General features: G+C 39.0%; 2 protein-coding genes across 3 annotated transcripts in view; one reads left to right on the top strand and one right to left on the bottom strand.

The window, feature by feature from the left end:
• The window catches only part of LOC139757655 (pancreatic triacylglycerol lipase-like), a 28,298-nt gene extending 13,262 nt beyond the window's left edge, over window positions 1–15,036 (top strand). The window contains exons 5-10 of the mRNA XM_071678387.1: window positions 2,239–2,336; window positions 6,063–6,216; window positions 8,510–8,622; window positions 9,363–9,474; window positions 12,230–12,401; window positions 14,892–15,036. Of these exons, the coding sequence (XP_071534488.1) occupies window positions 2,239–2,336; window positions 6,063–6,216; window positions 8,510–8,622; window positions 9,363–9,474; window positions 12,230–12,401; window positions 14,892–14,958 (716 nt within the window). The 3' untranslated portion in view covers window positions 14,959–15,036. The remainder of the gene's footprint in view (window positions 1–2,238; window positions 2,337–6,062; window positions 6,217–8,509; window positions 8,623–9,362; window positions 9,475–12,229; window positions 12,402–14,891) is intronic.
• An 86-nt stretch (window positions 15,037–15,122) lies between these two features.
• On the bottom strand, window positions 15,123–23,552 carry eIF3k (eukaryotic translation initiation factor 3 subunit k). Of its 2 annotated transcripts, XM_071678389.1 has the most exons (5): window positions 23,427–23,552; window positions 22,309–22,528; window positions 19,345–19,446; window positions 18,897–19,014; window positions 15,123–15,337 (listed from the first exon to the last, which is right to left on the bottom strand). In XM_071678389.1, the coding sequence occupies exons 1-5, from the start codon at window positions 23,486–23,488 to the stop codon at window positions 15,180–15,182; spliced, it is 660 nt and encodes a 219-aa protein (XP_071534490.1). In that variant the 5' UTR covers window positions 23,489–23,552; the 3' UTR covers window positions 15,123–15,179. The 2 variants fall into 2 exon arrangements, with proteins under 2 accessions (XP_071534490.1, XP_071534491.1); XM_071678390.1 differs by lacking the exon at window positions 19,345–19,446 and having other exon boundaries at window positions 23,427–23,533.
• Window positions 23,553–23,621: the final 69 nt, after the last annotated feature.

Here is a 23,621-nt window from a genome sequence, read left to right as displayed (position 1 = left end):
ACGACAATTAACCCCATGTTGAGAAAATTAATGTAGAAATCATTTTCACCTTGTTCATCCATAATCTAATACTGATTTCCCATTTCAGAGGGTTGAGGAAATTCATTTTCTGTGTCTGTGAGCTTCCCTATGTGAGTATTATATAATATATGCTTTGACGTTAAGCAATATGGGATGATTATATAATTAATCATATCAGTTTATTGTTTTCCAACATTTTCATCTTTTCTGTACAAAATAATCGAGACGGTGATTCATATGACAATATGCACCTGTTAGGTAGCGCTTTAATAGTACTGGGTCCGTAAACTTATGAAATAGTTGTATCAAAGAATTTAGATAAGTCCTAGCTAGAAGTCTAGTATGACGTGCTCTCACAACAGTGGATGGATTTATAAAGAACGGGGTAAATTGAGGCTACGTTTCATCCATTGTGGGAACTTCCTTCGTGGACGACATATGTCGCTCCTCGTGATATAACCAACTTATAAAGATATGAACTATTGCAGATACTACGTTTCTAAACTTCATTGCATAACGATTATGTAAGATGTGTAGCAAGCTGTTCATATCCTTAGTAAGGCTAAAACTTGAATATGCCTCTCAGGTTTGGTCACCGCACCTAAAGAAGCACAGTGAAATAAAGAAGGTTCAGAGGAGAGCATCAGAGATGGTACAAGAATTGAGAGCTAAGCTAGAAGGGAAGGCTGGAGGCTTTAGGTTTACATACATTGGAAGAGAAAAGACTTGGGGCCGACCTGATCACAACCCAAAGTTTTTAAAAGAGATCGTCGACAGTGTATAGTTCTTTGTGGTATACCGGGAAAGACGCCCTGTCATCGGGATGAGCCAGGGCATTTGAAATCGGGGAATTAGCATTATATATATATATATATATATATATATATATATATATATATATATATATATATATATATGTGTGTGTGTGTGTGTGTGTGTGTGTGTGTGTGTTTGTGTGTGTGTGTACAGAGCATCAGATTGGCAGGGGTGTGTGATGTCTCCATGGTTGTTTAATTTGTTTATGGATGGGGTTGTTAGGGAGGTGAATGCAAGAGTTTTGGAAAGAGGGGCAAGTATGAAGTCTGTTGTGGATGAGAGAGCTTGGGAAGTGAGCCAGTTGTTGTTCGCTGATGATACAACGCTGGTGGCTGATTCATGTGAGAACTGCAGAAGCTGGTGACTGAGTTTGGTAAAGTGTGTGAAAGAAGAAAGCTAAGAGTAAATGTGAATAAGAGCAAGGTTATTAGGTACAGTAGGGTTGAGGGTCAAGTCAATTGGGAGGTAAGTTTGAATGTAGAAAAACTGGAGGAAGTAAAGTGTTTTAGATATCTGGGAGTGGATCTGGCAGCGGATGGAACCATGGAAGCGGAAGTGGATCATAGGGTGGGGGAGGGGGCGAAAATCCTGGGAGCCTTGAAGAATGTGTGGAAGTCGAGAACATTATCTCGGAAAGCAAAAATGGGTATGTTTGAAGGAATAGTGGTTCCAACAATGTTGTATGGTTGCGAGGCGTGGGCTATGGATAGAGTTGTGCGCAGGAGGGTGGATGTGCTGGAAATGAGATGTTTGAAGACAATGTGTGGTGTGAGGTGGTTTGATCGAGTAAGTAACGTAAGGGTAAGAGAGATGTGTGGAAATAAAAAGAGCGTGGTTGAGAGAGCAGAAGAGGGTGTTTTGAAATGGTTTGGGCACATGGAGAGAATGAGTGAGGAAAGATTGACCAAGAGGATATATGTGTCGGAGGTGGAGGGAACGAGAAGTGGGAGACCAAATTGGAGGTGGAAAGATGGAGTGAAAAAGATTTTGTGTGATCGGGGCCTGAACATGCAGGAGGGTGAAAGGAGGGCAAGGAATAGAGTGAATTGGATCGATGTGGTATACCGGGGTTGACGTGCTGTCAGTGGATTGAATCAGGGCATGTGAAGCGTCTTGGGTAAACTATGGAAAGCTGTGTAGGTATGTATATTTGCATGTGTGGACGTGTATGTATATACATGTGTATGGGGGTGGGTTGGGCCATTTCTCTCGTCTGTTTCCTTTCGTTACCTCGCAAACGCGGGAGACAGCGACAAAGCAAATATATATATATATATATATATATATATATATATATATATATATATATATATATATATATATATATATATATATTTTTGTTATTATTGTTCACGCTCGAGTGTATCAGGTGATCAAGTAAACAAACATGGTTGCCAACAGAGGTGTTGGGTCAGTCCTCGGCCAACGTGTTGTCGGTGGACTGGCAGACGCTGGTACCCGCCCCCTGGTACGCCTCAGCTGTCCATAACGTCTACAGGGTATGTATCTACTCACCAGGTGCTTTACATACATACCTGTCTGCTCATCTATCTGGCTACTCTGTGTGGCTATTCATATTCAGTCTTCAGACGGAGCTAAGACGCCATCGGTAAACAAGCGTTACCGAACACCACCATACAGTAACGCTTGTTTACTAGTGTTGTCTTTGTACTCTCTTCCTTGTATATCATCTGACTTTTCTACATCGTCTGTCTCATTCTTGTATCTCCCCTGTGAAACGTCTGGGGTAAACCATGGAAAGGTTTATGGGGCCTGGATGTGGATAGGGAGCTGTGGTTTCGGTGCATTCCACAAGACAGCTAGAGACTGCGTGTGAACGACTGTGGTCCTTTAAGTCTGTTGTCTTGGCGCTACCTCGCTGAAGCAGGGGATAACGTTGCTCTTTTCCTGTGAGGTGGGGTAGCGACAGGAATGGATGAAAGCAAGCAAGTATGAACATTCACATGTGTATGTATGCAATGTCAGCGTAGGTGTATGTATATATTGATATGTATATAAGTGGATGGCCATTCTTCGTCTGTTTCCTGGTGCTACTATATATATATATATATATATATATATATATATATATATATATATATATATATATATATATATATATATATATTATTATTATTATTATTATTATACTTTGTCGCTGTCTCCCGCGTTTGCGAGGTAGCGCAAGGAAACAGACGAAAGAAATGGCCCAACCCAGCCCCCCCCCCATACACATGTATATACATACGTCCATACACGCAAATATACATGCCTACACAGCTTTCCATGGTTTACCCCAGACGCTTCACATGCCTTGCTTCAATCCACTGACAGCACGTCAACCCCGGTATACCACATCGCTCCAATTCACTCTATTCCTTGCCCTCCTTTCACCCTCCTGCATGTTCAGGCCCCGATCACACAAAATCTTTTTCACTCCATCTTTCCACCTCCAATTTGGTCTCCCTCTTCTCCTTGTTCCCTCCACCTCCGACACATATATCCTCTTGGTCAATCTTTCCTCACTCATCCTCTCCATGTGCCCAAACCACTTCAAAACACCCTCTTCTGCTCTCTCAACCACGCTCTTTTTATTTCCACACACATCTCTCTTACCCTTACGTTACTCACTCGATCAAACCACCTCACACCACACATTGTCCTCAAACATCTCATTTCCAGCACATCCATCCTCCTGCGCACAACTCTATCCATAGCCCACGCCTCGCAACCATACAACATTGTTGGAACCACTATTCCTTCAAACATACCCATTTTTGCTTTCCGAGATAATGTTCTCGACTTCCACACATTCTTCAAGGCCCCCAGGATTTTCGCCCCCTCCCCCACCCTATGATCCACTTCCGCTTCCATGGTTCCATCCGCTGCCAGATCCACTCCCAGATATCTAAAACACTTCACTTCCTCCAGTTTTTCTCCATTCAAACTCACCTCCCAATTGACTTGACCCTCAACCCTACTGTACCTAATAACCTTGCTCTTATTCACATTTACTCTTAACTTTCTTCTTCCACACACTTTTCCAAACTCAGTCACCAGCTTCTGCAGTTTCTCACATGAATCAGCCACCAGCGTTGTACCATCAGCGAACAGCAACTGACTCACTTCCCAAGCTCTCTCATCCCCAACAGACTTCATACTTGCCCCTCTTTCCAAAACTCTTGCATTTACCTCCCTAACAACCCCATCCATAAACAAATTAAACAACCATGGAGACATCACACACCCCTGCCGCAAACCTACATTCACTGAGAACCAATCACTTTCCTCTCTTCCTACACGTACACATGCCTTACATCCTCGATAAAAACTTTTCACTGCTTCTAACAACTTTCCTCCCACACCATATATTCTTAATACCTTCCACAAAGCATCTCTATCAACTCTATCATATGCCTTCTCCAGATCCATAAATGCTACATACAAATCCATTTGCTTTTCTAAGTATTTCTCACATACATTCTTCAAAGCAAACACCTGATCCACACATCCTCTACCACTTCTGAAACCACACTGCTCTTCCCCAATCTGATGCTCTGTACATGCCTTCACCCTCTCAATCAATACCCTCCCATATAATTTACCAGGAATACTCAACAAACTTATACCTCTGTAATTTGGGCACTCACTCTTATCCCCTTTGCCTTTGTACAATGGCACTATGCACGCATTCCGCCAATCCTCAGGCACCTCACCATGAGTCATACATACATTAAATAACCTTACCAACCAGTCAACAATACAGTCAACCCCTTTTTTAATAAATTCCACTGCAATACCATCCAAACCTGCTGCCTTGCCGGCTTTCATCTTCCGCAAAGCTTTCACTACCTCTTCTCTGTTTACCAAATCATTTTCCCTAACCCTCTCACTTTGCACACCACCTCGACCAAAACACCCTATATCCGCCACTCTATCATCAAACACATTCAACAAACCTTCAAAATACTCACTCCATCTCCTTCTCACATCACCACTACTTGTTATCACCTCCCCATTTGCGCCCTTCACTGAAGTTCCCATTTGCTCCCTTGTCTTACGCACTTTATTTACCTCCTTCCAGAACATCTTTTTATTCTCCCTAAAATTTAATGATACTCTCTCACCCCAACTCTCATTTGCCCTTTTTTTCACCTCTTGCACCTTTCTCTTGACCTCCTCTCTTTCTTTTATACATCTCCCACTCAATTGCATTTTTTCCCTGCAAAAATCGTCCAAATGCCTCTCTCTTCTCTTTCACTAATACTCTTACTTCTTCATCCCACCACTCACTACCCTTTCTAATCAACCCACCTCCCACTCTTCTCATGCCACAAGCATCTTTTGCGCAATCCATCACTGATTCCCTAAATACATCCCATTCCTCCCCCACTCCCCTTGCTTCCATTGTTCTCACCTTTTTCCATTCTGTACTCAGTCTCTCCTGGTACTTCCTCACACAGGTCTCCTTCTCAAGCTCACTTACTCTCACCACCCTCTTCACCCCAACATTCACTCTTCTTTTCTGAAAACCCATACAAATCTTCACCTTAGCCTCCACAAGATAATGATCAGACATCCCTCCAGTTGCACCTCTCAGCACATTAACATCCAAAAGTCTCTCTTTCGCACGCCTGTCAATTAACACGTAATCTAATAACGCTCTCTGGCCATCTCTCCTACTTACATAAGTATACTTATGTATATCTCGCTTTTTAAACCAGGTATTCCCAATCATCAGTCCTTTTTCAGCACATAAATCTACAAGCTCTTCACCATTTCCATTTACAACACTGAACACCCCATGTATACCAATTATTCCCTCAACTGCCACATTACTCACCTTTGCATTCAAATCACCCATCACTATAACCCGGTCTCGTGCATCAAAACCACTAACACACTCATTCAGCTGCTCCCAAAACACTTGCCTCTCTTGATCTTTCTTCTCATGCCCAGGTGCATATGCACCAATAATCACCCACCTCTCTCCATCAACTTTCAGTTTTACCCATATTAATCGAGAATTTACTTTCTTACACTCTATCACATACTCCCACAACTCCTGTTTCAGGAGTATTCAGGAGTATATATATATATATATATATATATATATATATATATATATATATATATATATATATATATTAATGTTTTATACTTGTTCACTGCTCCATCCTCCTAGCTCTCCATCAGTCAGTTTTCCGTGTCTGTTTCCTCGCCAGACTGCCAACTACTCAGCCAGGCTGCTGGACTGGCTGCACGCAGAGCGGGGGCTTCAGGCGACCAGGATCCACATCATAGGTCACTCCCTGGGCGCCCACACAGCCGGCCTCACCGGCAGGTACCTCACCTCCGGCACCATCGCCAGAATTACCGGTAACTTTTGACCTTTAGTATACGGTGGTGTTGGTATATCTTGTCTTCTGTCTTGATACGGTGTCATGTTTTGTGCTGTTCAACTCATGTAAGGATTTTTAAGACCTTTAAGCGGATGTACTAATGACATTTTGAAAGGCTTGTATTTTTTTCTATATAATTGTCCTACGCTAACGTCTTTCATCAGAGAAAATCTTCAAAGGAAAAATGAGATATAATTCCCACGTAAGCAGGACTAGATTTTTTTTATATTGCACTTGTTAAAAGTATTTCCCCTTGACGGTCTCTTCTCTCGCTACACACCACCTATATTTCTCGTGCCCACGTAGCTACGCACCAGTAGCACTGTTGTCACTTATGCGTTCGATCCAGACTGTTGGAGGTTTCTATGTTTATGTATGTATATAAAATGATCTTACATTTCAATGAATGATATTATCTTTCGAATAAGTTTAACATTTTCAGTTCTCAAGAATGCAGTGCTACATGAAGTCTCATATTGCGTAAAATCAAAGTTGTTAACAAATTAGTTATACAAAACAAAGAGTTACCACTGAAACATTCTCTTTGATCCTTGTTTGATCATAGAAAACAGCATATGACAATGCGTAACTTTACTATATTGAGTTTTTCAAGTGATCTATGTTTATAGTCATTTATTCCTTATAATAAAGTACATCATCCATTTATTTGGTTTCTGGAGAAATCCTCTCAGCGACCTCATCAGTGGCCGCTTTTCTTATTTTCCTTTGGTTTTAGAGATGACGTCTAGGTACGGCAGGTTCGCATCTTGGGCCGCCCGACAGGTGAGGCAAACCGTATCAAAGAGCTTCACCGAGATACAAATAAAGTTGATTTTCTTTCATACTTGTTTGCAGTTCCCAGCGATTAGTGAGGTGGCGCCAAGAGCAAAGAAAAAGACCTCATTCACTTAATTCCATTTTCTGTCATGTGTAATGCAGCGAAATTGATTTTAAAATATCTTTTGATCCTTTGCATCTTATTTCCTAGGTATGTATCGGTAACTGAGAGCATTATGATGTATTAACCATCATTATTTTAAGTATAGAAGTGTTTGAATATTTTATCTTTTAGTTTTGAAACAAAAAGTTTTTGGAGCTAAAAATACCCCCAACTACTCAGGGTCGTGTGTAGGGGAAATATCGCCTATGGCAAGCACTGAAATTGTACCCCTGGCATGATTAAAAATGTACATACAGTGGATGTATATAGAATATATTACAGTGTAATTATAAACTGTTGAAGAGTTAGGCCAAACTTAGATTTATATAAACTCTTAAAGACTTCAAGTTAAAGACATTTGAACAAAATTGTAACGTAGAAGTGGTAATGCAACTGATAGTAGCAAAATATTACTATGTCTGCATAGAGACTGTGTGGTGTTAGAAGTATCTTCACTACCTGAAGAAGGTATTAAGATTTTTTGGTTGGTGGATGCAATAACTTGACGTTGACGTCCTTTATTAATGACTGCCAGTTGATAGGCCAAAAACCCAGCCAACCAACCAACCATCTATATACATAACCACCATTCTAGCCAAGCACCTTCTTCGTTCTCTTACGCCATTGATGTAGTCAGTTATTCTCATGTGTTAGTTAATTATTTTGACGTATCCCACACATGCCACGTTATTGTGCCTTTTATGTCTGTTTCGTATTCACTTAGTTCTATTTGATTCATAACAGTTTCATTAGTTTCCGTCATAACTTCGTTGGTAGTTCACATATTCATAACTGCTTCGTTGGCTTACATGTTTCATAATGATTTCAGTTGTTGATATATTTGTTCTGAACCATCTCAGTGGTTCAGGTGCCCGTTCCAGTTTTGATGATTCGCATGTTGTGGTGCAATCTGCTCTGAACCATCTCGGTGGCACTGGTTCATAAGCCTGCTTCAGTTTCAGTGGATTAGGTCTTGGTACACGTCTATTCTAATGCCTCCCATGTCTGTCTTGATGATCTTCACATAATTCATCAGCATTGCAGTGATCCTCATGTATGTTTCAGTGGACCTGGTAGTTTGTTTCATTGGTTTAAGTTGCATGTGGTTGCTTCAAAGAGGGTAGGTTTTACGAGTTTTAACAGCATCAGTGATTTTCAGACCTGATAAATTCACTGTTTTTGCATATTCCTGTGTTTTAAGCAGTGGTGTTGATTGTACGATTGTACGGTTGACAGTACGTGAAGGGTTTTTAACTTTATTTGAGATTTATTTTAATACAGTTTTGTATCACATGTAGCCATTTTATGAGAGTTTTGTTGTTCCCATCAGGCTTGGATCCTGCTGGACCTTTCTTCTATCACCAGCCATCTGACCGTCGCATCGACCCTTCTGATGCGGCCTTTGTAGACATTGTGCACACCAATAGTGGCTCCATCATCGAGGTAAAGCCCGCTATAAAGCACTACATCTGTCTTACTCAAGGAGTTAACCTAGAGGAAAGCACAAAGTCCAGGGGTTTTTGCAATCCAAGTAAGCCATGTATAGTGAGGGTATGCATCAATTGAAGATTTTAGTAATGAATGATTTTAAATTCAGACTTACCTGTCCAATGCAAGTTTGACATTTGACACATTTCTTTAGTGTTAGGCAAAGAATTAGCTATGCTGGGCTGAACTAAATAAACATTTGTGAAGAAATTCATTTTTTCATTGATTTGGTATCATTAACATATAGACTAAGCCACAAGGATATTGGGTCATGAAGTATATACTTCCTTGGGAACAATGTGCCAGAATAGAAAAATTAAGTTAATGAGAAAGAGTGGAGACAGAAAGGCAAGAACAAGAGTTAATGACATATAGGATTTCTGTGTGTTTAATCACATACTATTTCTTGTCTATTTATATGGCAAAAAATCAAGAATATTTGTAACATAGTGTTTACTCCTATATTGGTCATGTCTCCATTGCAAATACTCATTAATGTGCTTCTTGGTTTAACTTTGAGTGATACTGGCTTATGTTTAACACATCTTTCCTAATATCTTTTTTTTTTATTTAATGTCTTTTAAATTTGATTGATAATGATCCTTCTACCAATCATTTCAGGTGGCTAGTTAGGTCTGTCTTCATATTCCTAGAGTGTGTCTTTATCATTATAACCATTATTCCTTCCCCTGTAGGGTTGCAATGGATTGTTTGAGCCAGTGGGTCATGTCGACTTCTACCCAAATGGTGGCATGCACCAACCAGGCTGCTTTGCCACCCATGACAGTGACTGGAGCATCCTCTTTGGTAATTAATGGTGTAACTGTAATGCTGCCTGATCAGGATGAGCAAATGTGCTCTTCCAACTATTTTGGATGGCATTACCCATATTTCTCTTATTTATGTATTAAGCTGGTGACTGAGTTTGGTAAAGTGTGTGGAAGAAGAAAGTTAAGAGTAAATGTGAATAAGAGCAAGGTTATTAGGTACAGTAGGGTTGAGGGTCAAGTCAATTGGGAGGTGAGTTTGAATGGAGAAAAACTGGAGGAAGTGAAGTGTTTTAGATATCTGGAAGTGGATCTGGCAGCGGATGGAACCATGGAAGCGGAAGTGGATCATAGGGAGGGGGCGAAAATTCTGGGGGCCTTGAAGAATGTGTGGAAGTCAAGAACATTATCTCGGAAAGCAAAAATGGGTATGTTTGAAGGAATAGTGGTTCCAACAATGTTGTATGGTTGCGAGGCATGGGCTATGGATAGAGTTGTGCGCAGGAGGATGGATGTGCTGGAAATGAGATGTTTGAGGACAATGTGTGGTGTGAGGTGGTTTGATCGAGTGAGTAACGTAAGGGTAAGAGAGATGTGTGTGGAAATAAAAAGAGCGTGGTTGAGAGAGCAGAAGAGGGTGTTTTGAAGTGGTTTGGGCACATGGAGAGAATGAGTGAGGAAAGATTGACCAAGAGGATATATGTGTCGGAGGTGGAGGGAACGAGGAGAAGAGGGAGACCAAATTGGAGGTGGAAAGATGGAGTGAAAAAGATTTTGTGTGATCGGGGCCTGAACATGCAGGAGGGTGAAAGGAGGGCAAGGAATAGAGTGAATTGGAACGATGTAGTATACCGGGGTTGATGTGCTGTCAGTGGATTGAATCAAGGCATGTGAAGCGTCTGGGGTAAACCATGGAAAGCTGTGTAGGTATGTATATTTGCGTGTGTGGACGTATGTATATACATGTGTATGGGGGGGGTGGGCCATTTCTTTCGTCTGTTTCCTTGCGCTACCTCGCAAACGCAGGAGACAGCGACAAAGTATAATAAAAATAATAAAAAATGTATTAAGCAAAAAATAGACACTTATACTCTTTCAGATGTATATGATTATTAATATCACTAATCTTATTCATTCATTCTTCGTAGGAAACTCCTCCATAGCTGTGATATACTCAGTTCTTTGTAATTTTATATGTAGATGATGAACCTTAAAATCCAATATGCAAAATCCCCTTTAAAAGAATACCACCTACTTCAAAAATTATCATACTTGAGTACTAGCTCGTTATTAGTTTTTCATCCCATTATAATCATTCAAATCATTCAACACCTTTTACTTTCTGGGTGCGTGAATACACTTGTTTTCATTATCGTTAGCCCCTATGGACTCAAACATACCTACGGCATAATTCCTGGGAATTTGTTCATTCTTAGCTACCGTAAAGATTTACAGACAAAATTCCATATTACCTTTCCATCTAAGGATCTTGTAACATAATCCAAAAAAATTTTCACTCCCTGTAAATACTTCTTAATGAGATACCAATTCCTCACTAACAAGGAACATAAATTTACAGTCCTTGTCCAGAGTCAATGCAAAGGATGCATAAGTACTCAGGCAAATTTATGTGTATTTGTGTTTTGAAACTTAATTGGTAAATGAATTTGAATAAATCTATTCCCATCGATTCTGATTGGGGGATAATCACGTTTGAATTATAAAGCTTAGAAAAAACTACTTTCTTTAAGAATGTCTTTCTGATATCTCATGGATACATACATATATATTCTGTTCAACATGGTGTTAACAGACTCTGCACACATCAGGTTACACAGCTAGTAAAAAGTTACTTTCAGCAAGGTTGTACCATCATCAGTAGATGAAAATGTGTACAATTTAGCTGAACTTCTTGCTCAAAAGGTGTCCTTATTTCCTTGCTGCTGATAATAGATCAGCACTGAAGCCAAAGGAGCTCCATAAAGAGATCCTTAAGTTGAATAATTAAATATTGTATAAATACTAATTATTTCTTAAAAAATCAGATATAATGTTTAGATCTTGATTTTGGCAAAATCCTTGCAATAAAGTACATCTCATTTCCTTTTCACTAGTTTTACCACAGAAATATCTGCTCCTTGAACCTTAAATCTGTATACAGATAATCACCAACAAACTTCATAAGTGTACATATAACTCATTTTATAGACATGTATAGCTTAACAAAGTAATACTAACCCAGAAATTTAAGTTAAAATGTTCCCACAGCATACTTGATAACATGAAAATTAAGCATTATACTTTGTGCCAAGATCATCCATCTTAGCGAAACCTTCCCTTATATAAATATTCCATATTTATGTAAAAGAAACTCAATTGTACATGTTATTTCATCATATATTCACATTTTCTTTCTTAGATAAATTCACCTCTGCTCTTCATGTATTTCCTTTTATTTTTCTGCAGGAGCTCCTGCTTTACTGAGGTAACACCAGGGGCAGGTGAATGATCACTTCATTTGCTTACATCCACTCTAATAACTTGTACATGCCTCACTTCTAATTGTTCAGGCCTGATACCTGTAGCCTCAATCACCCCAATCCTTCCATCTACTTTGTGCAAGACAAAGAAAATTCTCAGCTGCACTTTTTAGTCTCAGTCTTGTTTATTTATTGCCCAGGTATAAATGTACTTGAGAAATGTTACAGTGGGACTGATCATTCATTTTGTTTTATTTACTCATTTTTTTTTATTTATATTGACCATGCTTATTCTTGCTTTCTTTTACCATCAAGGTGAATGCAGTCATGCCAGAGCAACTGAGCTGTGGGTAGAGAGCATTGCAGCATTCTCTGCAAATCAAAAATTTACATCGTGGCCATGTTCAGACTGGGACACCTTCTTTACAGGCAACTGCACCACATGTGGAGAGGGTTGCCTTGATATGGGATTTCATGTTGAACAAGGGTGAGTATGAGCTATAGTTAATAACAAGACTCAGATCTGAAATGGCTGCTTATCTTATTTTACATTACATTTGATACTAATGTGTCACACAACAGTGGAGGGTAAATTTAATGTGTAATGTAATATGATTTAATGCCCAAAATAAGTGTGGAATTTCTTATAAAGTTCAAACAAAATAGTCTTAACCCCATGATGCTTCTTTGCTGATGATGAGATTAGGATAAGCTAAAGCAAGATGTATATACAAGAAAAATAGTAATACTGTAAGAAATGTTTTTGATATGAGGGATGTGGTTTCGAAGTTAAAAATTAGTGTAGGCTGGAAGACTAGTTTTCATGTCTGTAATCACTTGATTAATTTTTTTGAGGAAGAATGTAGAGTTTTTGCAGGAAGCAAGAGGACCATATGTATCGTGTCTTTTTTACCTACATTAACTTTGCAGTTCTATTTAAAGCAGCAAGCTTGACAACCATTTCACTGCTATGGGTTGCCAATCTATTGTTTTTAGTTGGGTGCTATAATCACCATTCTTTAAACCTGGTTTTCTGCCACAGAATGAATTCCATGTACATTGTAAGTTCTGTTAACTGACTGTAGATGGCACCAAAGGATTTGAGTGTGGAGAAATGTTGCACTTAGCATTGGTCTATTTCAGGTGATCACAGTACTCCCATTTTTGTATCCAAGTTACACTTTGCTAACCTGGTACACATACCATGTCTTAACTTATAAGTAACTCTTCAGGAACACTTCCCCAGGGATTCCTGTAGCTTCAAGGCTGTGTTGTAATCTGTATCAGGGAAAGGATGTACTCGTTTGGAATGAGTTCTTAGACAAGATCATTCTCTAACGATACAACCTCAATGAAGGCAACTTTTCTCTTGCAGCATAACCACAAGCTGGCAAAGTTCGGTAATGCCTCCCTTGTCTTAACCTTCTTTACATGCATATTTATATAGTAAATTGCTCTATATATACACACACGTATAACACTATCCCTGGGGATGGGGAGAAGGGCTACTACCTATAAATCTCTCATGAGTCATAGGGCTAAAGGATAGGGCTCGAAATCCTTCCCTCATATACAATCACTTTCTAGAATGCGAACAAGAGAAAATTGCATGAAGATTTCTCCATGAAAGTTTACTCCTTTTTTTCTTGTTTCTAAGTTGAGGTGGGAAAAGTGAGAATGTATAGAAAAGAATAGAAAAATATAAGAGATACAGCTTAGGTGTGTGGGCCACATCATGTTATATACTAATGGGGAAAACAATTACTGCATGCAAGAGCATTATGTTTGGCTGTTGTTTTTTAATCAATAATTGCATTAAGAACTGGGATGTGAGTATGTATAGAAAAAAATTGAAGGAAGTAAAGTGTTGTAGATATTGGGAGTGGAAACAGCAGCAAACGGAACCATGGAAGTAGAAGCAAGTCATAGGGTTGGGGAGGTGATGGCCCTAGGAGCACTGAAGAATGTGTAGAAAGAGAGAACATCATCTGAAAGGGCAAAAGTGGGTATGTTGGAAGGGATAGTAGTCCCAACAATGTTGTATGGATACAAGGCATGGACTACAGAAAAGGCTGTGTGGAGTAGGGTAGATGTGTAGGAAATTAAATTTTCAGAAAAGTTTGTGTGTGAGGTGGTTTGATCAAGCAACTAATGACAGGTTAAGAGAGATATGTGGTAATAAAAAGTGTGGTTGAGCACAGAAGAGGGTGTGCTGAAATGGTTTGGATGTATGGAGTTAATTACTGAGGAAAGGTTGACAAAGAGGATATATATGTCAGAGGTGGAGGGATTAAGGAGAATGGAGGAACCAAATTGGAGAGGACAGGATGGAGTGAAAAAGATTTTGAGCAATTGGGGCCTGAACATGCAGGAGGATGAAAGGCGTGCATGGGATAGAGTGAAATGGTATACTGGGGTCGACGTCCTATCAGTGGACTATACTGGAGCATATGAAGCATCTGGGGTAACACATTGAAAGTTCTGTGAGACCCCATTGTGATTTCGGTGCATTATACATGACAAGCAGATGTGGCCTTTCTTTGTCTGTTCCCACCCCTCATGCGTGGGAAATGGTGATCAAGTATAAAGGAAAGAAAAAGGACTATGTCAAACATGAGAACCAAAGGAAAAGGAACAAACCAAGTTTTCTTTGAAAGGTCAGTAATTTGTTCCCACCACTACTCGGCAAAGGCAGGAAATGAAAAAAAAATCCCAACACGACATAGCCAAGGCAGAGAAGAAGAGCAGGTATAATATAAAAATGATTATAATCTGGCCTATTCCATGTCTGGCTCCAGCTTTTGCAGTATTCTTATGGAGAAGACTGATTGACTGCAAGAGCACGTGATGATAAATATATCTGGTGACTATTTTCTTATGAATCACTAATAACAGAAAGCAGTGGTTTCCATTCATATTTTAGACTATAATGACAGCATATAATTCACAGCTAATTATAAAACCTTTTCTTTTTCAGTTTGACAGGGTCTTACTTCTTACGCACAAACCCAGCTGCACCATATGCTCTGGGTGACAACCAGTAAACACATTCATCATTACTACAAAAATATGGCAGAATGATGTCATTAAATCCAGTTTGTAGAATAAAAAATTAAGCAATATCTCTGATGACTGTTATATCCAAGTTTTGCAAAAAAAATCTAACAAGCATGCAATCAACATCTATATAAGGACAAAACACACAGTATCATGTAAATTTTTATTTGTCAATAACAGTACACACCATTGTGTTCCTTTTGCAATTTTATCTGCAAGCAGCCATAATACCAGCTACAGAATCAAACTCAATTTTCTCGGTAATGTTCTTGGTCTTAACAGTTTCTTCCTGATTAGCAATAAACACATAGCCATCCTCATTTTCTTTCCAACCATATTTGTTCATCCATGCTTGCAATGAAGTCTCTGCAAAAGGCAATGTGACATCATTATGCTTGTTGAAAATAATTTTACCATTTGTTGGTTTAATGTATTTATGCAGTTACAACTGTTATAGCAAAATAATGCTCTATTAACCTTTCCACTTAATCTAGGTATACTAAATTCAAGTTCCATTCAATTCACTGCACATATACACACTCCCACTTCTCGTTCCCTCCACCTCTGACACATATCCTCTTTGTCAATCTTTCCTCACTCACTCTTTCCATGTGACCAAACCATTTCAATACACCCTCTTCTGCTCTCTCAACTACACTCTTTTTATTATCACACATCTCTCTTACCCTTTCATTGCTTACTCGACTCTCAAGACATTCCCAAACCACTCTTCCCCTTTACCCTCGAGCTTCGTTTCACTCACAGCCTGAACATCCAGGTTCCTTTCCTCAAATAGACTACCTTATTTATTTTTATCTATTTGCTTTGTCGCTGTCTCCCGCGTTTGCGAGGTAGCGCAAGGAAACAGACGAAAGAAATGGCATAACCCACCCCCATACACAATGTATATACATACACGTCCACACACGCAAATATACATACCTATACATCTCAATGTACACATATATATATATACACACACAGACACATACATATATACCCATGCACACAATTCACACTGTCTGCCTTTATTCATTCCCATCGCCACCTCGCCACACATGGAATACCATCCCCCTCCCCCCTCATGTGTGCGAGGTAGCACTAGGAAAAGACAACAAAGGCCCCATTCGTTCACACTCAGTCTCTAGCTGTCATGCAATAATGCCTGAAACCACAGCTTCCTTTCCACATCCAGGCCCCACACAACTTTCCATGGTTTACCCCAGACGCTTCACATGCCCTGATTCAATCCACTGACAGCACGTCAACCCCGGTATACCACATCGATCCAATTCACTCTATTCCTTGCCCTCCTTTCACCCTCCTGCATGTTCAGGCCCCGATCAAACAAAATCTTTTTCACTCCATCTTTCCACCTCCAATTTGGTCTCCCACTTCTCCTCGTTCCCTCCACCTCCGACACATATATCCTCTTGGTCAATCTTTCCTCACTCGTTCTCTCCATGTGCCCAAACCATTTCAAAACACCCTCTTCTGCTCTCTCAACCATGCTCTTTTTATTTCCACACATCTCTCTTACCCTTACATTACTTACTCAATCAAACCACCTCACACCACACATTGTCCTCAAACATCTCATTTCCAGCACATCCACCCTCCTGCGCACAACTCTATCCATAGCCCACGCCTCGCAACCATACAAAATTGTTGGAACCACTATTCCTTCAAACATACCCATTTTTGCTTTCCGAGATAATGTTCTCGACTTCCACACATTCTTCAAGGCTCCCAGGATTTTCGCCCCCTCCCCCATCCTATGATTTACTTCCACTTCCATGGTTCCATCCGCTGCCAGATCCACTCCCAGATATCTAAAACGCTTTACTTCCTCCAGTTTTTCTCCATTCAAACTTACCTCCCAATTGACTTGACCCTCAACCCTACTGTACCTAATAACCTTGCTCTCATTCACATTTACTCTTAACTTTCTTCTTTCACACACTTTACCAAATAGACTACCTATCTCTCCTTTTTTCTCATCTTGGTTACATCCACACACATTTAGACACCCCAATCTGAGCCTTCAAGGAGGATAAGCATTCCCCACATGACTTCTGTTTCCCCTTTTAGAAAGTTAAAATACAAGGAGGGGAGGGTTTCCAGCCCCTTTGCTCCCGCTCCTTTAGTCACATTCTCCCCTATCCCCAGGGATATATATATATAGATACAACAGATATCATTTGATTTTTACCTCATTTCTCTCTGCTTCAAAATCTCTATTCAGGTACTGTGTTCCAGATATTCATTTCTTTTATTAAAGTACCTGAATGATGCAATTAAAATCCTGTAAAGTACAGAAATCAAAACAGCTAAATCCAAGCTTACTAACTCATAAACAAAAGTGCTCTTACAACACCCTTACTAATCATCCATTGCCATTATCTACACAGAACTGTAACTTAAGAAATTATTTATTATTAATATTTTTTTCATTTTGCTTTGTCGCTGTCTCCCGCATTTGCGAGGTTGCGCAAGGAAGCAGACAAAAGAAATGGCCCAACCCACCCCCATACACAATGTATATACATACATGTCCACACACGCAAATATACATACCTATACATCTCAATGTACACATATATATACACACACAGACATATACATATATACACATGTACATAATTCATACTGTCTGCCTTTATTTATTCCCATCACCACCTCGCCACACATGGAATAACATCCCCCTCCCCCTCATGTGTGCGAGGTAGTGCTAGGAAAAGAAAACAAAGGCCCCATTCGTTCACACTCATGTAATAATGCCTGAAACCACAGCTCCCTTTCCACATCCAGGCCCCACAGAACTTCCCATGGTTTACCCCAGACGCTTCACATGCCCTGATTCAATCCATTGACAGTACGTCAACCCCGGTATACCACATCGATCCAATTCACTCTATTTCTTGCCCGCCTTTCACCCTCCTGCATGTTCAGGCCCCGATCACTCAAAATCTTTTTCACTCCATCTTTCCATCTCCAATTTGGTCTCCCACTTCTCCTCGTTCCCTCCACCTCCGACACATATATCCTCTTGGTCAATCTTTCCTCACTCATTCTCTCCATGTGCCCAAACCATTTCAAAACACCCTCTTCTGCTCTCTCAACCACGCTCTTTTTATTTCCACACATCTCTCTTACCCTTATATTACTTACTCAATCAAACCACTTAAGAAATATATTCTAATATTCCATAACTTTTTATTTTCAAGGTCCAAATGTTTTCCAGAAAGTTAATCAAAAAACAAGAAACAAAGAGTACATAATTCAAGTTTCTTAGCCCAATTCAATAATGCCATATGACCTAACGTGCTCTCTAAAGTTTTAAATGTATCAGTTTCATTACCCTCTAAATCTGTCTTACTAATAAGTTTTATCTTTATGCAAGAAACCTCTCATGAAATGAGCAATCTGCCATGATAGTCTATGATGACTCTGAAATAAAGTCTGACATCTATCATTCTTCCCTTATTTCATTTACTTTTTATACATTTTGAACAAAATAAAAGTAAAAAATCTGCAAATAATATCCAGTGACTGAGATGTGCATTTTCACGTGACTGGAGTAATATATCTACACAAATTTTTGCACTTTTATTTTCCAACAACCATAAATGCTTCATCACTAGTTTTTCCATAATAATTTCAATATACAAGTATCAGAAAAAAGAAGCCCCTATCATTACCATCAGATTAAATACTGTATATCACCATCTGATTTGGAACTTTACACACTATACGACTCATACCTAATTCATGTATCGCATTCATATATCCTATCTCATTCACTTGACATAACTGCATTGATTCTACTTCTCATGTCTCAATTTCAATGCCTCTAATTCCCTTTCACCCACATCATCTTTACTTTCTCTATTTTTCACAACTCAACTTCAAAACACAGACTTACCATCAACATTGCCAAGAAGCTGTGCCAAAACAGGTTTTTCAATATGCTGGTAGGTGATTGTTATCACATGACAAACATATTTACATATGCTGTCACTGAAGTCCTTGATACCAGATATCTGTAAAAACACACATGAATTTGAGGAGGAAAAGATTTGTTGCATAACACAAATAAAATATTGCAACAGCGTAAGCAATGCCTGCATTACTAAAATTAAAAAATTTTAGAGCTAAAAGTAGGAAAGAAATCTTAGCAATGTTTTGTCTACACGTGAAACTTATTCATTTTAATACTACACCTGAAATTTATAAACACTTTTTTCACAACTTAATAAACCCTCTCATGTCCTTTCATATTTCTTGTTTACCCTGACCTGACTTTGTTGCTTAGTAAAATGATATGCACTTTTTTTGTTAATTATTAATAAAATGTTATGAATAAGACTGACCATATCATTATATTTATTCTTTATTTTCCAAAATAAGTGGAACTGGCACATCTCCAAAATGTCGTGTAGGTACATGATCTGTTTTATAACTTCTTCATCCATCTGAAAATAAATCATTGTTAGAACTCTCATGCATAACCAATGAGTAAGAAACAAAAGCACCTTTAAACTACTATTTTCAGCTATGAGATTGTCTTAAAGATCACACAGGACACAATTTGATATGATATTCACCAAGCAACTATCAATGTTAAGCATGTAATGATATGATATTCATCAAGCAACTATCAATGTTAAGCATGTAATTACAATGTCTAAAGTACCCCATATATTCTTTATTTATATTTATTATTTATCATACTTTGTCACTGTCTCCCACATTAGCGAGGTAGAGCAAGGAAACAGACGAAAGAATGGCCCAACCCACCCACATACACATGTATATACATAAATGCCAACAAACGTACACAGACATACCTATACATTTCAACGTATACATACACAGAACATATATTTTTCTTTATACTTTGTTGCTGTCTCCCATGTTAAAGAGGTAGCTTAAAGGAAACAGACAAAAGAATGGCCCAACCCACCCACATACACATGAATATACATACACGCCCACACACGCACATATACATACCTATACATTTCAATGTATACATACATATATACACAAGTACATATTCATACTTGCTGCTCTCAGCCATTCCTGTCGCCACCCTGCCACACATGAAATGGCAACCCCCTCCCCAAGCACACGCACAAGGTAGCGCTAGGAAAGAACAACAAAGGCCACATTCGTTCACACTCAGTCTCTAGCTGTCATGTGTAATGCACCGAAACCACAGCTCCCTTTCCACATCTAGGCCCCACAAAACTTTCCATGGTTTACCCTAGATGCTTCACATGCCCTGATTCAACTTTAGAGTAACAAAATAAATCATTAATTAGTTACACATAAAAATCAATTCTGTACTGGATGTCTATATCTCTGATGCCCGTTCCATTTGGAAACTCCCTCAAGGGGTGGCCATAGCAAGAGTTTCCATAACTGTTGAACTGCATGCTGCTTCTTAGCCTTCAGTGCCTCACCCTTAATAAGCCAATGGCAGAGGGCAGCTCTAGAGCAGTATTTTCAGAGACTTCTACCTAATGTTCCTACTGTATTGTATATCAAACTTAAAAATCAACAAACTAGAGGGGAGGTAAAACAGGTGATAATGAGGCCAAAGGCACCCGAGTGGATGGGATTATGGCTGAAATGCTGAACTATAGAGGAGAAAATGTGGTCGAGTGGGTGTACTTGATACGTAATTTAGCAAGGAAACAGAAGGTTGTGCTTTAGGATTGGGTGAAAGCTTTTATTGCTCCTTAATTTAAAGGGAAAGGTGCTAAGGATGTATGTAGCAATTATTGGGAAGTCTCTTATGTATACCAGGAAAAAAGTATGTGAGGGTGTTGATTGATAGTGATGGGAGTGACTGAATTAAAGAAGTGCAGAATAAGTGAAGAGCAAAGGGATGTTAGGAAAAGTAAAGGGTGTATAGATTAAATTTTTGCTGTGAAAATAACAGGAAAAGTATCTAGTGAAAGGTAAGAAGCTATATGCAGCTTTTATGGATATGGAAAAAGCATATGACAATTTGAGTGGAATGCTTTATGGTATGTGTTAAGGACATATGGGATTATGGAACAATTACTGGATGGTATGAAAGCCTTCTATAAAGTAGCAAATCATGTTTAAAAGTGGATGGAGAGCTGAACAAAAGGTTTGGTGTGAGGTAAGATTGCATGATGTCACTATGGCTTTTTAACACACACACACACATATATATATATATATATATATATATATATATATATATATATATATATATGGAATGATAGGTGAGGTGAAAGCAAAACTAGGGAAAGGAGGTGCAGAAATGAAACGTGGCAGTGAGGTATGGTGGCCGGCGACAAGCCTGTTTGCGAATGATACGTGTTGTTGCTGAGAGAGAAGTTGCAGAAGGTTGTATGTTTGTTTTATGTGTGGTAATTATAGGTGATTAAAGGTAAATGAGAGTAAAAGTAATGGAGTTTAAAAGGAAACAAGAGTGAAAGTATATATTTTGCAAAATCCTATAAAGAACAAACAAAGGGTTAGAGAATTCAAGCATATAGGAGTTACTTATCTTGGGGAAGTTTGGTGATATGGAAGGAGATAGGGGGAAGAGGAGTACATGGCAGAAAAGTCACTGAATCCCTTAATGGAATAATAAAGGATAGAGGTGCAAGTATGGAACTGAAGAAAGGATTAAGAGACAGCATAGTCCTCCCGACCCTGACCCAAGCAGCCAAAACATGGACATGGAATGATCACAGAGGTCAAGAGTCCAGGCTGTGGAAATGGACTATATGAGAGATGCATGTGGTATGACTATATGGAATGAAGAAAGAAATCATGGGGTAGTACGAGAAATGCATTACGACGGAGTGCAAAGGGAATGAATTGTGGAGTGGGAGTGAATGAAACATAATACTTTGAGGTGGTTTGGGCATGTGGAAACAATGCTAAATAGGGAATTTACAGGGTGAGTGTATGATAGTAAGATTAAATGGGTTGGTGTGAGAGGAAGACCACCTGTGACGTGGGAAAATAGAGGGGAAGAAATCTGTATCATAAAAAAAATTCATCCCTGTAAAACTTTTTATGCGAGTTTCTGTTACTTGCTTTTTCAAATAAAGGAAGACACGTGATGTGCACGATTGAAATAAGGAAGTATGTTGGCGCATGTTTCACTTTATCATACTAGGCATGAGTTGTGGATGTGTACAAGCTATTTCATCTACCTTTTGGAAATAGGCATGGATTTAAGAATGGATAAAAAAAAGGAGTTTAAAATCACATACCATTATGGGAAATTGACAATAATTTTCTTAATCTACCAGTATGTAACAGATAAAGTTTTATTTCATTACCTGATCTTGACCCAGGAGACACTTGCAAAGAACAAAGTCAGTGTGTGGTAAGTTAGTGAGTGCCTTCATGAGGATCTGACATGCCACAGTGCTCTGATATGTACCAGGGTTGAACTGATACAGTTTCAGAAGTGCAAGGTTGGCCTCCAAGTCATATGTGTTCTCACGAGCCTGGAGCTCAACATACCTCTCCAGAGTTGATATATTCTCAGGGTTATACCTATAAAGAAAAAGAAAAATTGTACTTCACCTAGCAGCACTGGCACTGCCATTATTTAAGGGAATGGGGGGGATGTGGCTGGAAAAAAATATAGCGACCACACAAATAATGAGGCTCCATGCGTCTATCCAAGATACAAAATATATATGTAGTTGTTTTGAAATATACAAATCTCAAAACAATTATAAAAGAACACAAACCTACCAAAAATGAGTGATATAGACATCATCTTAACCAACTTGAAATTAAACGTGGCGAGAGTTTATAATAATAGTAAACATTACAGTCTGGTGGCGTATCACCAAACGGCACTTAGTTTTTGTATTACCATAACCCCAACTATTAGTGATCTCATTTATAAGTATCCCTGCTATTATTAGCATATCGATTTACTCAACCGGGCCTTTTACAGTATACAGTTGAATGTCGTCGACCAAACTTGTATTTCGTTGGGTATCCTTGTCCACCAATACCACCCTAACAAGGCTACACAAAATTCATCATCCAAAGCTCAAAGCAATGTAGTGCTACATTACACGTGTACCACAACTATATAATCAGCTACAGTGACAGGGTATTCTGAATATTTAGCTAAATATAACCATTCTACTTGTTCTTAAAGATACCCTAAAATGTTTTACAGCAAACATGAACCTACAAAATCAATATCAAAGTAGCCTGTGGCAACTCAACGATAGTACCATAAGGTCCTGACCACACTGTAGCATCACAACAGTTCTCAAAGGAAAATAGACACATTTAAGGCCGCAGATGTCGGCCCTTTCTAGATCAACGTGGCATCTTTTCTAAGCTGAAATACTATTGTGTGATAAAAACGCCAACATGCTGTAAAAACCTACATTACCTTCTGTTAATACATACAATTCTAAACACATACCGTTCGATACCACGAAGCATTGACGCCACAGTGGCCCGCATTGCTTCAGCCTGCTCCGCCATGTTTACCAGACTTTGCTGTCTCGGCCGAGCTGGCAGCAAACATTTCTGGAGAACAACCGTATCTTGAAATCAACATATATGGCGCACAAAGTAAAGAACGAATATAAAATCGGTTAGATTTCTATATAAATCA

The sequence above is a fragment of the Panulirus ornatus genome, chromosome 27, assembly GCF_036320965.1.
Source record: "Panulirus ornatus isolate Po-2019 chromosome 27, ASM3632096v1, whole genome shotgun sequence".
Taxonomy (NCBI): Eukaryota; Metazoa; Arthropoda; class Malacostraca; order Decapoda; family Palinuridae; genus Panulirus; species Panulirus ornatus.
Note: the sequence above shows the minus strand (reverse complement) of the source record. Positions and strands in the feature narration are given on the sequence as shown.